This window comes from Apus apus, chromosome 6 (genome assembly GCF_020740795.1).
Source record: "Apus apus isolate bApuApu2 chromosome 6, bApuApu2.pri.cur, whole genome shotgun sequence".
Classification (NCBI taxonomy): domain Eukaryota; kingdom Metazoa; phylum Chordata; class Aves; order Apodiformes; family Apodidae; genus Apus; species Apus apus.
Window position 1 is genome coordinate 20,540,388 of NC_067287.1, and position 12,815 is coordinate 20,553,202.

Below are 12,815 nucleotides of genomic sequence, written 5' to 3' on the forward strand. Positions count from 1 at the left end.
ATCCAGCTTATACTGGGAATACTCAGGTATTTCCAAAAAACCCACCAAAAACATCATAGAAACACCATTGAAAATACTAAGGAGTAGGCAAGATAATAAGATATTCACCATTTTCTTTCTGAGCATTAGAATTGCTTTCATGATTCTCAATGTGTTTTTTTTTAATGAGTCTGACATGATCTCAAAGTTCAAGGATCTGGAACTTAAGGACACCAAATATTTCACACTAATAATCACAGTGTGGCCAAAATTGCTATCCAGAGATTTTACTCCTTATTAAAACTAGTCTGTTTCATCTGCAGTTATTCCACTCTGAAGAGTGGAGGGGGGAGGGACAAGTGGGACACCATCAAAGTAAAAATCTGTACTTCCACAGCCTATGGATGATAGCTCAAAACTTCTCTCTGCTTCTTCTGTCATGTCATTTACCAAGCATGTTCTAAACAGTAAAAAGTGGCTGTAGAGCAATTAAATAAACTTTTAGATCACCAACGCAGCTTCCATTCTATCCAATGTAAAATAACAGCGCATAGGATTAACTCTGCCCAGTGTGACCTCCTTGGCTAGAGCTTTTGCAGGTCTCCTGCTGCACATTAGCTATCTCCTATTTCCCTGCTCTTAAGTGGGAGCTGCTAGCAGCAGTTGCTGTATAATTACTTACTTGATTCTGTCTAAGAAGCTTAAACTAAGAGTTGAGCAAAGAAAGCAGATTAACAATTTGAACACACACGTAACACAGACACACGACCAGCAGGACTGCCGCGTCAATACATGGGGCTGAGAAAATACACTTTAGCCACTCTTGCTCCAGTAACCCAGGCTTCATTTTCACTGCAGGACAACTAAACTGCGGGAAGAAGGGGGGCCAGGAGGAGAGCGGCTGCAGCCACAGGCTGGGGAGAGGGATGGGGACACGGCTCCTCCATCCCCGGCAGCCCGATTAGCGCCAGAGGCGGCGCCCGGCCCGCTCGGCCGTCACATGCCCGGCGCTTGTCGCCTGGCAACAGCAAAGCCCAGGGAAAAAGTTCTGCCTCGCTCAACTTCAAATCTGCGTCTGAGACCGACTGAGGGGGGCTTATTGTGCTCCAGACTAAGCATCTGTTTCTTTCTTACAGCCTTCTGTAAATGACTGTATATGCCACACGTAGGTAAGCCTGATAACACACACACACAACACACCCCCCCGCCCGGCACGACCTGTCTTGGGCGCAACTGCCGCGGCCAGTGCGCGGCTCCGCACAAACAACTCCAGGTACAATTTTAGTGGTCACCAAACCTGCTCGTGGAATGCAGGTGAACTCTGCTCTGCAAAACCACCCACACTTCAGTAGAAAGAAGAGCATAAAGATCGAAAGGAAAAAATGCAAGAGCTCTGGGGTGACTGTTTGTTTAACCTTAACCACAGCGCGCAAGCCGAGCTCGCCACCGCAAGAGCTGCCCACTTGTACCTCTAAAACTCTTGAGTTTATACCGTGGAGTTGCCAAGCCTGAGCAGTTCCTCCAAATTTAGCACCATTTGCGTGTTGCTGTCTTGTACAACAAAAAAAGCTTGTACAAAGCAGAAAAACAATCAGAAAGAAAGAAAAAAAAAATCCCATGATAACTTACAACCAAGAAGAAGTGAAGCTAAAGAACCAATGGATGTTTGTAGTGTTTTTAAGACGCTACTTCCTTTTCCACAACAGAAATCGACTCCCTCAAATGACTCCTGAAAGGAGCTAACTGTATCCCCTAGCTATTAGAAAGAACTCCTTGAATCGGCTCCCATTAACCCTCTACTTGCAGACACTGTGGTCTTTTTCTCAAAGAAGTCCCCAGGACTGGGATGTGCTCCTTAAGGTGCAAGTCCCACTTCGGAAAAGCTGAAGCATAGCGCTTACCTTGGCAACTGCCCTGCATTATGCATGCAGTGAACAATATGAGCAGTTTGCAAGCAGTTGCTGCCCTTCCATCCGTCCGATGGTGAGGTCCCATCGGGGCTGGGATGCTCCAGCTTCCTCAGAAGCTGGCTCCTCGACTCCGGGGTGCTGATCTGCACAGCAGCAGCACAAGGAGCCTGATGTCTTTTTCTTATCCCGCTAGTTGCAGAAGAAAGGCGCGTTCGCCTGTTGAGACATCGCGTTTTCTATAAACTCCCACCCTCCAGACATTGCATAAAGCTCTTTATACCCGGCAGCCCCGGAACTAGCATGAGGGAATCAGGCACTGCTCCAGGCCACAGGCTGCCGCTGCCCCTCCTTCCACACTTTGCAGGGTAGGCAAGACGCTTCCAAGTCCCCGCACTTTGCAGACTTTGTATCAGAGTCCACTGGAGCTCCAATGCGTATTTAGAGTAGATACGGGGGATTTCAGACGGCAAGTGAAATATGTCCTAGGTTTTAGTGTCCCAAAGGCATGCTCCAAACAAGAAAAGTATTTTTGGCGACTTTGAAAAATATCACAATACCTACTTACCAGTGCAGGGGATGAAGATTAGAATTTACTATTATTACTTCTCACATAATTATTGTGAAAGGAAAACTGTAGGGGCAAAACTTACTTCTGCACTTTCTTAGCAGATAAAATAACTTTGATTAAGTGCTCTGGCTGTGAATGCTTAAGATATAAGCTGGACACGCTGGTTCCAACTCACCAACAGTATATGCAGCACACGTGAAATGTCTGCCTGTGTTTTACTGCTGCCATTTCAGGAGCCATATACCTACTAACAAGGGTAGAACAGTGCATAGTACCATCAGGGAAAGATGAAATGTAGTTTTGGGAAAAGGGCAAACATTTTGGAGGCTTTGCTTGCAGGATCAAAAGCATCATACATAAACTATGCAAAGTTGAATCATTATTTTGTTTTACATTAATAAAAAATAGTCTTCTGTGTAGAAAGCTGTTACTTTCCCCATATGTGTGCACACATACATACATATGTGAACAATGACTACTGAACAATACATACCATGGGAGAGAGATAGGTCTATTTGTCTTGCAAGAGGCTTTGTTGAATTAATTTTAATGACATTACTTTTATAAATTCCATATATTGTTTACATTAGCTTCGTACCATGTTGATTATACTGCGACGGGTGTTTGCTGATGCTGCAACACAACTTAAGTGATATTTCAGAGCATTAACTCTTTGCCATGGACTGCAATTTCTATCAAGGGGTAGTCGTGCCCGTGTTATGCTTGAAAAGTTGCAGAGGAAGATATTGTTGCTTATTAGCAGATTGTGATTTTTCTCCACGTCCTGTAGGACGCTAATCCCCCTAAACATTTCCGTAAAGGTTTTCTATCTATCAAGATAGAAAAGGGGGGGCGGGGTGGGTAGGGAGAAGGGGGAAAAGATGTGGAGCGTAGGCTTTTGCAAGGTTGTGATTTATGCAGGTTCAGGGCTGTTTGGTGTAGTGGTACGACACAGCACCGGGGTCAAGCCACAAGAAACACTGGGGGCAGATCAGAATATTCAATTAGCTTCCTGGCACCTCTGAATCACAAAGAGAGGATAAGATCTCTCCATCACAAGATCCAGAGCTGCCGGGGGAGGGGGGAACCTGCCCTCTTCCATCTCTCTCCTCCCACCCTCTCTCCTTTCACTGTAGGGGAACAGTGCTTGAAACATTCCTTTCTGCACGGAAGGACTTTTCCTATTGTTGTTTTCTTTGTGTTTCAGTGTTGCCAACTTACTGGAATTCTTGTCGTGGTTTCACAGCAAGGCTCAGGCTGACCAAACGGAACCAGCTGCGTTTGTGTATGGGGCCGCCTCTGCTTTAATCCCCCAACAACGCCGATGGGGAGGGAAGGGATCCTCAGAGGGGAGCAAGCAGATCTGCTCTGTACAGATGGGTGCCTTAAAAGCCAACACACAGACTGACCGTACTTAATTAGAAGGGGAATTGTTTAAAGCCATTCACATCCCAGCAAAAGTCAAACAAGGCAAACAGCATTAGGAGCTGCAACCCCAGATTGGGAGCTATGTGCACTCTTCTGTCACTGTATCTTTGAGGTGACCTGGATACAAGCTTTGGGAGACATCTACCTATGTTTCATTCCCACACAGCTGGCAGCCAAAACAAGTGCTCCTGACCCATTCACGGCTACCATTTTTACAGATCTCTACTTCCCACAGGGTGGTGGGCAAGAGGGATACTCAAACAGGAATGGTGCAGACACTGTTGGTAGTCATGGGAAGCCCTGTGCTGAGACAGTGAGTCAAGCCCTTGCCACACATTATTCTTTTCACTAAAAAGACAAAATTGCATTCACAGACAAATAACTGATCAGTCTATATGCTTCACTGCTGAAGAATAATAGTCACTAAGGAGCCAGTGTTGGACAACGATTTGAGCAATCTGGTCTAGTTTAAAGTGTCCCTGTCCATGGCAAGGGGAGCTGGAACTAGATGATCTCTTACGTCCCTTCCAACCTAAACCGTTACATGATTCTATGAATGTTGTTTTCATTTTACTTAATCTAAAACTTTCTCCTCTCACTTTACATCACCATCCAACCAAAGGGACTGTGTCCTGCTGAATACCATCAAATAGGACTTCAGCAAGGCTAGAGCTGCAAGATCAGATTGAAAACACCTCAGGACATGACTACATAGAAAATTTCCTGTGTCTGTATAACACACCTCTCTCTCCCTTTCAGCTTCCTGTTGACTAAAACATGAGCTAATTGTTTCCTAACTGAACTAGATGTAGGATTTTTAGTTGATTGTTTCAGGTTTAAGATGATGCAGACTACATCTGTTAGAAAGTTAGGGGGAGAAAACCTAGGCAATGCAGTTGTTCACTGAACTCTGGTTTTAAGTCAAAATACCATTTGGGATGAGTTTGCTTGCCTGGTTTTTGCTGCAAGCAAGCAATCAGAAAAGCTGCTAAAGGTGTAATTTAAAACAACCAGCCATGTTGCTTACACATTAAAGATGCAGGCTAAGCACAGAAGTTAAAAATTAAAAGGCTTGATTTTTGACCAGGGTTCAGTTCTAATTCAGTGTCCAAACTCATGCAATTCTTAATAGATAGAAACACCAGGGTTGATGTATGACTAGATAAAGACACAAAGCTGATGGATAATTTAAATAATATATATAATACATATATAAATAATATATATTTAAATAATATGTATACATTCACTAAAAGAAACAGCGGGCCAGATCTGCACCTGTAAATCTGTCTTCTGAATGTCTCAGGGCTAGGACAGTTTATAGAGGCTGAGGATCTGCCCAGTGCATTATCCAATAAACCTGTAATTGTCACTGGCATTCAGTAATCTTGTGGTCAATCTGTCCTTGGATAAACCCAGGGTTTTATACATTGAAAATATTTTATGTTACAAGCTATGTTTCCAATTTCACATTTAAGTTTCACCATTAAATCCTATGCCTTTATTATTACAGTCTTTGTTGCTATTTTTGTTTAATCATACTAAAGCAAGGCTACCTGTAGCCATGCTCATTTTTCGACAGAATGCTGGTAATGACAAGCCTTACAAATCTAAACTAAAGGCTCTGACTCTCTCTCTGGGTAATAATAACCCAACCACAGCAGTTAATTCTTCAGATTTAATCTATTTTTGTTCTACAATTTAAAGTGTTCCATTCCTTTAACTGAATCTCAGTTTTACAGCAAGCAATAATATTTGTCTGTGTTAGAGGCTTCCTTTCTTAACAGGCTACTAATGGCAGGAGGGTCTTTTTAGAGGTACTAATCTCTGAGTCATTTCCTTCACCTAAGGCCCAATTCAGTTTGCATCAAAGCCATCAGACTTGAGGCAGAATTAGTTGTTTTCATATGCAAGTGTATTTGGACTTGAGCACTTAATCTTTTCAACTACATGCAGGGTGAGCAGAAGTTTCCATAAATAGGAAGGTCACATTTTAGGGCATTGAGCTGCATCTTGTGCAGAGAAACAGTACCGATTTAAACTCCATAACATATGGCACAGAAAAGCAGAACAGTCCTGAGTTCACTTGGTATCTGATATAAGCCACATCACATTTCACTGTGTCTAAAACAACAGCAGTTATTTGCCAGGGAAGTATTTTCTCCAAGGATTTAAAGAACAAGCAAAAAACACCTAATCACAAACTAAGAAAAAGAGGGCTTGAGTTGATAATAGTTCTCAAAAAGCTAATGCATATTCATAACTAGAACACAGATTTCCAGAAGACTGGATCAAAGGTGGATCCTCATCCCACATAAAATTGAGAAACATTAAACCAAGATGTGAATCAGGCCAGAACAGAAATCACAGAGTCAGGATTGCACAACGCAGCTAGTACTGTGGCAAGAAGTTTCTTCAAGGTTAGTAATACACCTCTCTTTCAACCTGGAATTATATCACTGTGCCCTGGAACAAGCAGCACTGAATGGGAACTGTGACCTTTTTTGGTAACTACCACTGAACAAGGGAGACTAGCAGAAAGACAGTAACTAAATGAGCTTCCAAACACCTCCTGTGTATTTCAGCTGCAGAACTGGGCCTGTGATGGAGTTTAACAATAACAGTATAAAGATGAGAGAGTTTATTTACCTGGAAGGCAGAATGAAGTGGAGAAACAGCTTCCAGTTGTCCCCTCAACCCTTTGGTCAGCACTGTCTAGTTCAGCCTGCAAGTCCCTATGCCCTATCCTGGAGACACAGACACAAAGTAAGGGCAAGTATGCTTTACCCCAGCTATACCTCTAAATTACCAAAGTTCTTGATACTTGCCTTACTGCAAGCAGACTTCTTTGGCATTTTCTCTGTCTCTGAGAGACAGACATCCTTATTTTTGCTCCTGTGCACTGGCCCTTCAGCACCTGCTATGCCCTGCAAGGAAGCAACAGATAGAATTTGTACTTAAAAAGGAATGGGAGGTAAAGAGGCATTTCCAAATCACTTATGTTCTACAAACTTTTTAGGGTACTAACAAGCAGAATAGAACAGGCTGGAATAACTCTGAACATCCTTTACAGCAGATTGAGCAATGCTGAGAAAAAAAGAAGACTGGGGTCCTTGTCTTGATGTTTTTCCAACCACACTTCACTCTACCAAGCAAGCCTGGGCAGCCTTGTGAAACCGTAAGACCACATCCTGAGAGTGCTCACAGGGTAGAAAATAATTAGTCTATTACTGTCTATCCTGGGTTTCACTGCAGCCACGTATAAAAAAAAAAAAACAACAGAAAATTAGCTTTTCTCAGGTTTATTTAGGTGTTCTGTATGAAAACATTCACTTTCAAGGTTATGCACCTCACCACAGTGTTCCATAAAGGAGAGAAACACATAACCTGTCTTTCAAAATAAGAACCAATGTATCTTCACTTCTGAAGCCACTAACTCAGGAACAGTTTAATTACACAAGGACCTGCTGTTTTTCATAGAATGCTAACTCATTCCATATACTAGCAGACTGCTCTTGGGTAATAAGGAAAATTTGTGAAGGAAAGCCCTTGCCTCAGGTATTGCAGAAATCCAAGAGAAAATGAAAGAAGAAGGAAGGAGATAAAATTTACCATAAGGGAACAATACTCTAGCTCTGCCTAGGCCACAGCCTTTTTTTGTATGGTATCTGAGGTATCATTGATAACTGAGGTACTGAAAAAACCCCAAAACACCCAAACTAAAGCATATTTTAACAATTGATTCTAAGCATCAATATGTTAAGAACAAAACTAGATGTATCTCCCAGGCATTTTACAGGTGAGAAGCAGAAAAAAATCAGAGAGGAAATTAATAAGCAGCTTCTCAGTGAAAATACATAGTATGAAAGACAGTTGGAGAAAGCAGTACACCATCTATCTCAGCTATTCTTACAAGTAAATACAGATGTGATAAGAGAGTACAAGGCAAGCTTAATATTCTTTTATAAATAATTAAAGCTAGAACATCCTACAAATTTATTTTCCTCACACTTCCCACAGAGTTAGTTTAAAAACTTAATTACCAAATAGGCAACAGTATCTACCATGTGTCATATGTAAAATTAGCTATTTTCATTGGTATACATGCCTATTAATAACAGATTTGAGGTAAGTGGGACACTCGCATACTAAGAGCTGGTATGTCTTGTTCTTTCAACAGCCAGGATGAAATGCTTGAGAGATCACAGAAGCAGTCCATCAAAAGCACCTGAAAAAAAAAAGATAAATAATAAGCCTTCAGATCAGTAGTATTTATCAGAATTTCAAGGCCAAACCCAGGGTAACAACAGTAAGCAAATGAGAACATGGTTTAGCAGTGTAAGGGTTGCAAGTCACAGATTCTCACAGTTTTGGTATGTATTTCAGAGCTTCAGAGATTAATCACTGCCCACTTAATAGAGAAGCTGAAAATATGATCTTACTCCATTAATTTTGTGAACAAGTCTTCGTGCTTATTGAAAAAGAGGACTAGATAGAAATAGGCCAATGAAACACAGTCTTTCTGAGAACACAGTTACTGAATATATGACTAAAATATAGGTACCCTGTAACACCACGTGCATGGCAAAAATTCATTTGTACACAGAGATTGTTATAGTATAAATATATTTTGTTATACCAAATTAAATTGAAAAAAATAAGAAGAAAACGATAGCTTAAGATAAGCCACATTTTGGCAATTCTTAACTGATTGCTAAGGAACAATACCCAAAATATTTGCTTTGAAAATAGTACCCGATTCAGCCAACCTGCAAAACTACTTTGACAAGAAGAGACCAAACTCATGAATGCATGAGGTCAAAAGGATTACAACAATTAAAAAAAAACCCACCAAAAAAATCCCCAACAACCAGCCTCTCTCCTCTCTGGGGGACTTGTTCACAGGAATGAGATATAGGACAGTTCAGTGAGCACAGACTTTGGTAGGCAGGGTAACTGGCTTGAGAAGTCCACCCTTCCCCCTCTATCCCCTTCTGTGGGAGTTGCAACATTGCAATTCACACTCCCTTTTGTCCCCTCAAGAGAGCACTGATTGCTGAGCCTGCTTCACAGCACAGTCCCACAAACATGGGATACAGCTGCAAATGGCAGTACCCTTTAACCAGCTTCATTGCTCATGCCAGCATCTCAATCAGGTTGCACTCTACAGCCAGGAGGAACAGGATAGAGCTGCCTGGAGAGGCTAGATCCACCTGAGTCAGAAAAGCATGCAATGCTATTTTTATAGCCACTTCACAGAACAGAATTGTGAGGTGGAAGTTTGCCATCAAAAAACAACTTAATGGCATGTTTTGTATTTTGCAAGGTATCTAACTGAATTCCTCCTCCCTCTCAGTACTCATTCTTGCATCGAGGAATTATTGTAAAATCCAGTTCCAAAATTTAATATTTCTCCTGATTAGGATACTTCTGGAGATCTCAGCACAGTAAAGCATACCTACTGCTGGTTTACTTCTTTGAATACAGCGTGATCAACGTTATTTAGGATAAGCTCTTAAATTAAGACTAACAGGGAAGTTACTTATCTGGTGCTTTTTCTGGTTACTTTATCTGGCTCAGATACATAACACTTGAGTTTCTAGTGCAGATGCATTGCACCATAAACTGAAGGGCATATTCAAGAAACTAGAACAGATTCTTTACTCATTTTGCCTTAATTTCCACAGGAACGGTAGTTTATGAGCTCGAAAATAATGTTTGAGAACAGAGCTATATGACATAGCCAGTGTAATTACTGATGTTCTAGAAGGCTTTTGGGGATTGTTGACTGCTTTTTTCCTCTTTAAGATAAACAATCGTGCTTAAGTGTCATTGTAAATCAGAGCCACAAGCTGCTGAAAGTAAATAGGAGGTTACATACCACATTCCCCTAGATATTAAAACTCCTTTTGTTCCTTAAGAATGACTGATGTTTAGCCTTTCTAGAAAAACTACAGCTTTGTCTTTATGTCAGGCACTTCAAGAGATACTAGTGAAAATACCCTAGGTCCCCATAATCCTGTGTATCTGATTATGAACAGTAGAAGTTGTTTCATTAATTTGAAGGCCATGAGCTTGAACCCTCATATTGGACCTGAAAGTAGTGTTTCATTCATATTGCGGTGTCACAGTCAAAGCTTCAGAAATAATTAAAAGCACAAGCCTCAAACCTTAGACCTTTGAATTATAAAACTGGCTACTCTGTTAATTATTGCAGAATGGAAAAAAGGGGAGTGGGGAATCAGCAGTCCTAATATACTACTATTGACATCTACCTGTGAAAAGCTGATGGTTGATCAAGTACATACCAAGAAGTAAGTCTTCAATTCCCAACACGTTCAGATGATTTCCACAGGTCAAAAAGCTTTCTTCTGGATTTAAAAAAAATGTAGGCATTAGGTTGAATTCTGGCTTCATTAGACTAACAAGGGAAAACTCCGAAGTTCAGTAGTTTTCAGCTAAGATTCATCAGCAGTCAGTGACCAGCTCCCCACAGACATTATCAAATAAATCACAAGATGCTCTGACCTACCGTAGGAAGAATAGAAGGTATTTTTCATGAAAACATGACAGAAACGTGCCTGAGTTTAGAAACTAGGTATCTAGTTGTCCTAGACACAAGCAGAAACTCATTGTAGTCAACAGTAAGTTTTTCCAGGCAATCTTGTAGACAATCAGTCCCCTGGATTTTTATTAGCTGCTGTTTCTGAGTGGTCTTAAAGGTTTGTTACCTTTCTAGCATAATAATTAAGTGATTCAACTTGAAGAGCAAAGGCATATATATAAGAATGGTGAATTCCTCATTTAAAAAGCTGTCATCATCCAACAGGCAGATAAGGATACTAAGAAATGCTGAAGTAAAGACTAATAGAAACTCTCCTAATCCATGTTTATCTTTTCCAGCAGATGTAGATACCTCTCTATATCTGGCATTCGAAGAAACCCAATGAAAATTCAAGACAAACATTTACATCCTCAGTAGTAAACACAGGCACCCAGCACCCCACACCATCCTTCTAATATGATTTAATTGTACCTATTCCTTTCTGCACCTCATTGCCAATAACCACTGCTGATTCTTGCTTGGGCTTTGACATATGTCAGGAACATAGTAATACATTAGCTTTAGGTGAGCTTTTTCATATTTTAAAATCAATAAGTGAGCTTTAATAAAACTTACAGAACACATTCAAAATACATAAAACTCTTCTCGTGTCTTACTATCATCCAAATTTTCCAAATATCATCAGACTACAACTGTTTCAAATACCGAAGCACTTACTACAATCAGCAGAGATTCAAATTACGTATAATGTCATCACCAGCATTTTTCCACTTCTGCACCAAGGTCTTTTTGATCAAACAGAACATTAAAGCCAAATCTTGCTCTTAGAGCTACAGTGCAAAGAAGCATTTAGTGTTCTTTTAATGGACAGACATCATGCTCTTCCCTTTATTTCTGTTGCTATACCCTCACCCAAGTGCAGATCACATATTCTTCTAAATTGCAATTTCTTTTTCATTTCTTTCCAATATATTCTTGTCTGCTTAATACAATTTTGCAGGCATTAATTTAAGTTACAAGAGACAGCAAACAGGACTGCAAACAAAAACAGCAGCAGTTGAGGCAGAACTTCCTGTGCTCTAGTTTGCATTCGTTGCCCCTCCTCCTATAGCACAACACAATTACTTATGTAAACTGAAACATAGATCATGTTGCAGTACATGATATAAAGTCAGATTCACCACTATGAAGTTGCTGATTTGAGCTAACTTACCAGTCTAAAATCCCATACAAATTGAATATGGTTTAGGGTCACCAGAGCAGATCCGGCTCCAGACCACAACTAGTGTGCATACCAGGAAGAGATCAAGTGCAACCCTACAGCTTCTATATTTTTCTAGTTCCCAGTGATTCCTGGAAAACTATGTATGAGATAGAGCAGTTTGTTGACTACTTACTATGTCCGTGATGTTTAAATCCCCATAAACCAGGATTAGGAAAGGACAAAAGGTACTTTAAAGCCACCTGTCATCTCACACTCAGGAGTTGAACACAGTGAAAGACTAGGGATTTGTGGGCAGTTTTCCATTTTAGTTTGACCTTTAGGTTTTAATGGTATAAGAATCAGGCTAAAGAATCACAAGAAAACTATGCAAAATACCATTCTCTCTGGGATTCAGTTAAGGGTTAAAATATTAGAATAAGGTGTTTCCTCTATTCTAGAATACCAAAGAGAACGATTATTATTTTGGAGAGTAAAAAAAACTGTCACAACTGACCAATTTCCACAGGGACATGCCCTCAAATATATGTTGCAAGAGATGCCTTTTTCACCCCATAGCAAAAGGTAGTTTTCCACAGCTTGAATTCCCAAAATCAGGCTAAAGAATCTATCATCCCTGCTCACATTTCACTGTTTCTAAATATAGAGGACATTAGGATATTCTGAGTAATGCTTTTCCTAACTAATGCTTAGCATCTAAGAGCCTAATCATATTTTTACACTGTTCCATCCAATTAACTCTTCATCCTTAGGTGCCACTATCAAATAAGCATGTAAAATTAGTCTCATAGACGGCTCTGGAAAACAGTTATATACAAACTGATGCTTGTGACCTACTTACACAGATTTACAACCAAACAATTCTGCTATCATAGCAATTGCTAGCTAGCTAAGTTCCATCTATTGCGTTCAAAAATTTCAAAAGCCAGTACTACATTTTAAAGAATTATTAGCAGTGTCTAAAAACCAGATAAGCCATTCCAGGACAGAAAAATCCAGTCCACACATTAATATTTAGTTCTGGTCTCAAATCACTCCTAGAAAACTAGCCTTGCAGATACATGATACTGGGAGGATTTACAGAGGCTATGGGAGTCAGTGACCCTTTTTCAACTTCTTTTGCTACATCTCTTCCATAGCATT

General features: G+C 40.4%; 1 protein-coding gene across 1 annotated transcript in view; it reads right to left on the reverse strand.

Moving 5' to 3' along the window:
• The window catches only part of LRP2 (LDL receptor related protein 2), a 113,437-nt gene extending 111,463 nt beyond the window's left edge, over nucleotides 1–1,974 (reverse strand). The window contains exon 1 of the mRNA XM_051623712.1: nucleotides 1,881–1,974. Within this exon, the coding sequence (XP_051479672.1) occupies nucleotides 1,881–1,974 (94 nt within the window). The remainder of the gene's footprint in view (nucleotides 1–1,880) is intronic.
• Nucleotides 1,975–12,815: the final 10,841 nt, after the last annotated feature.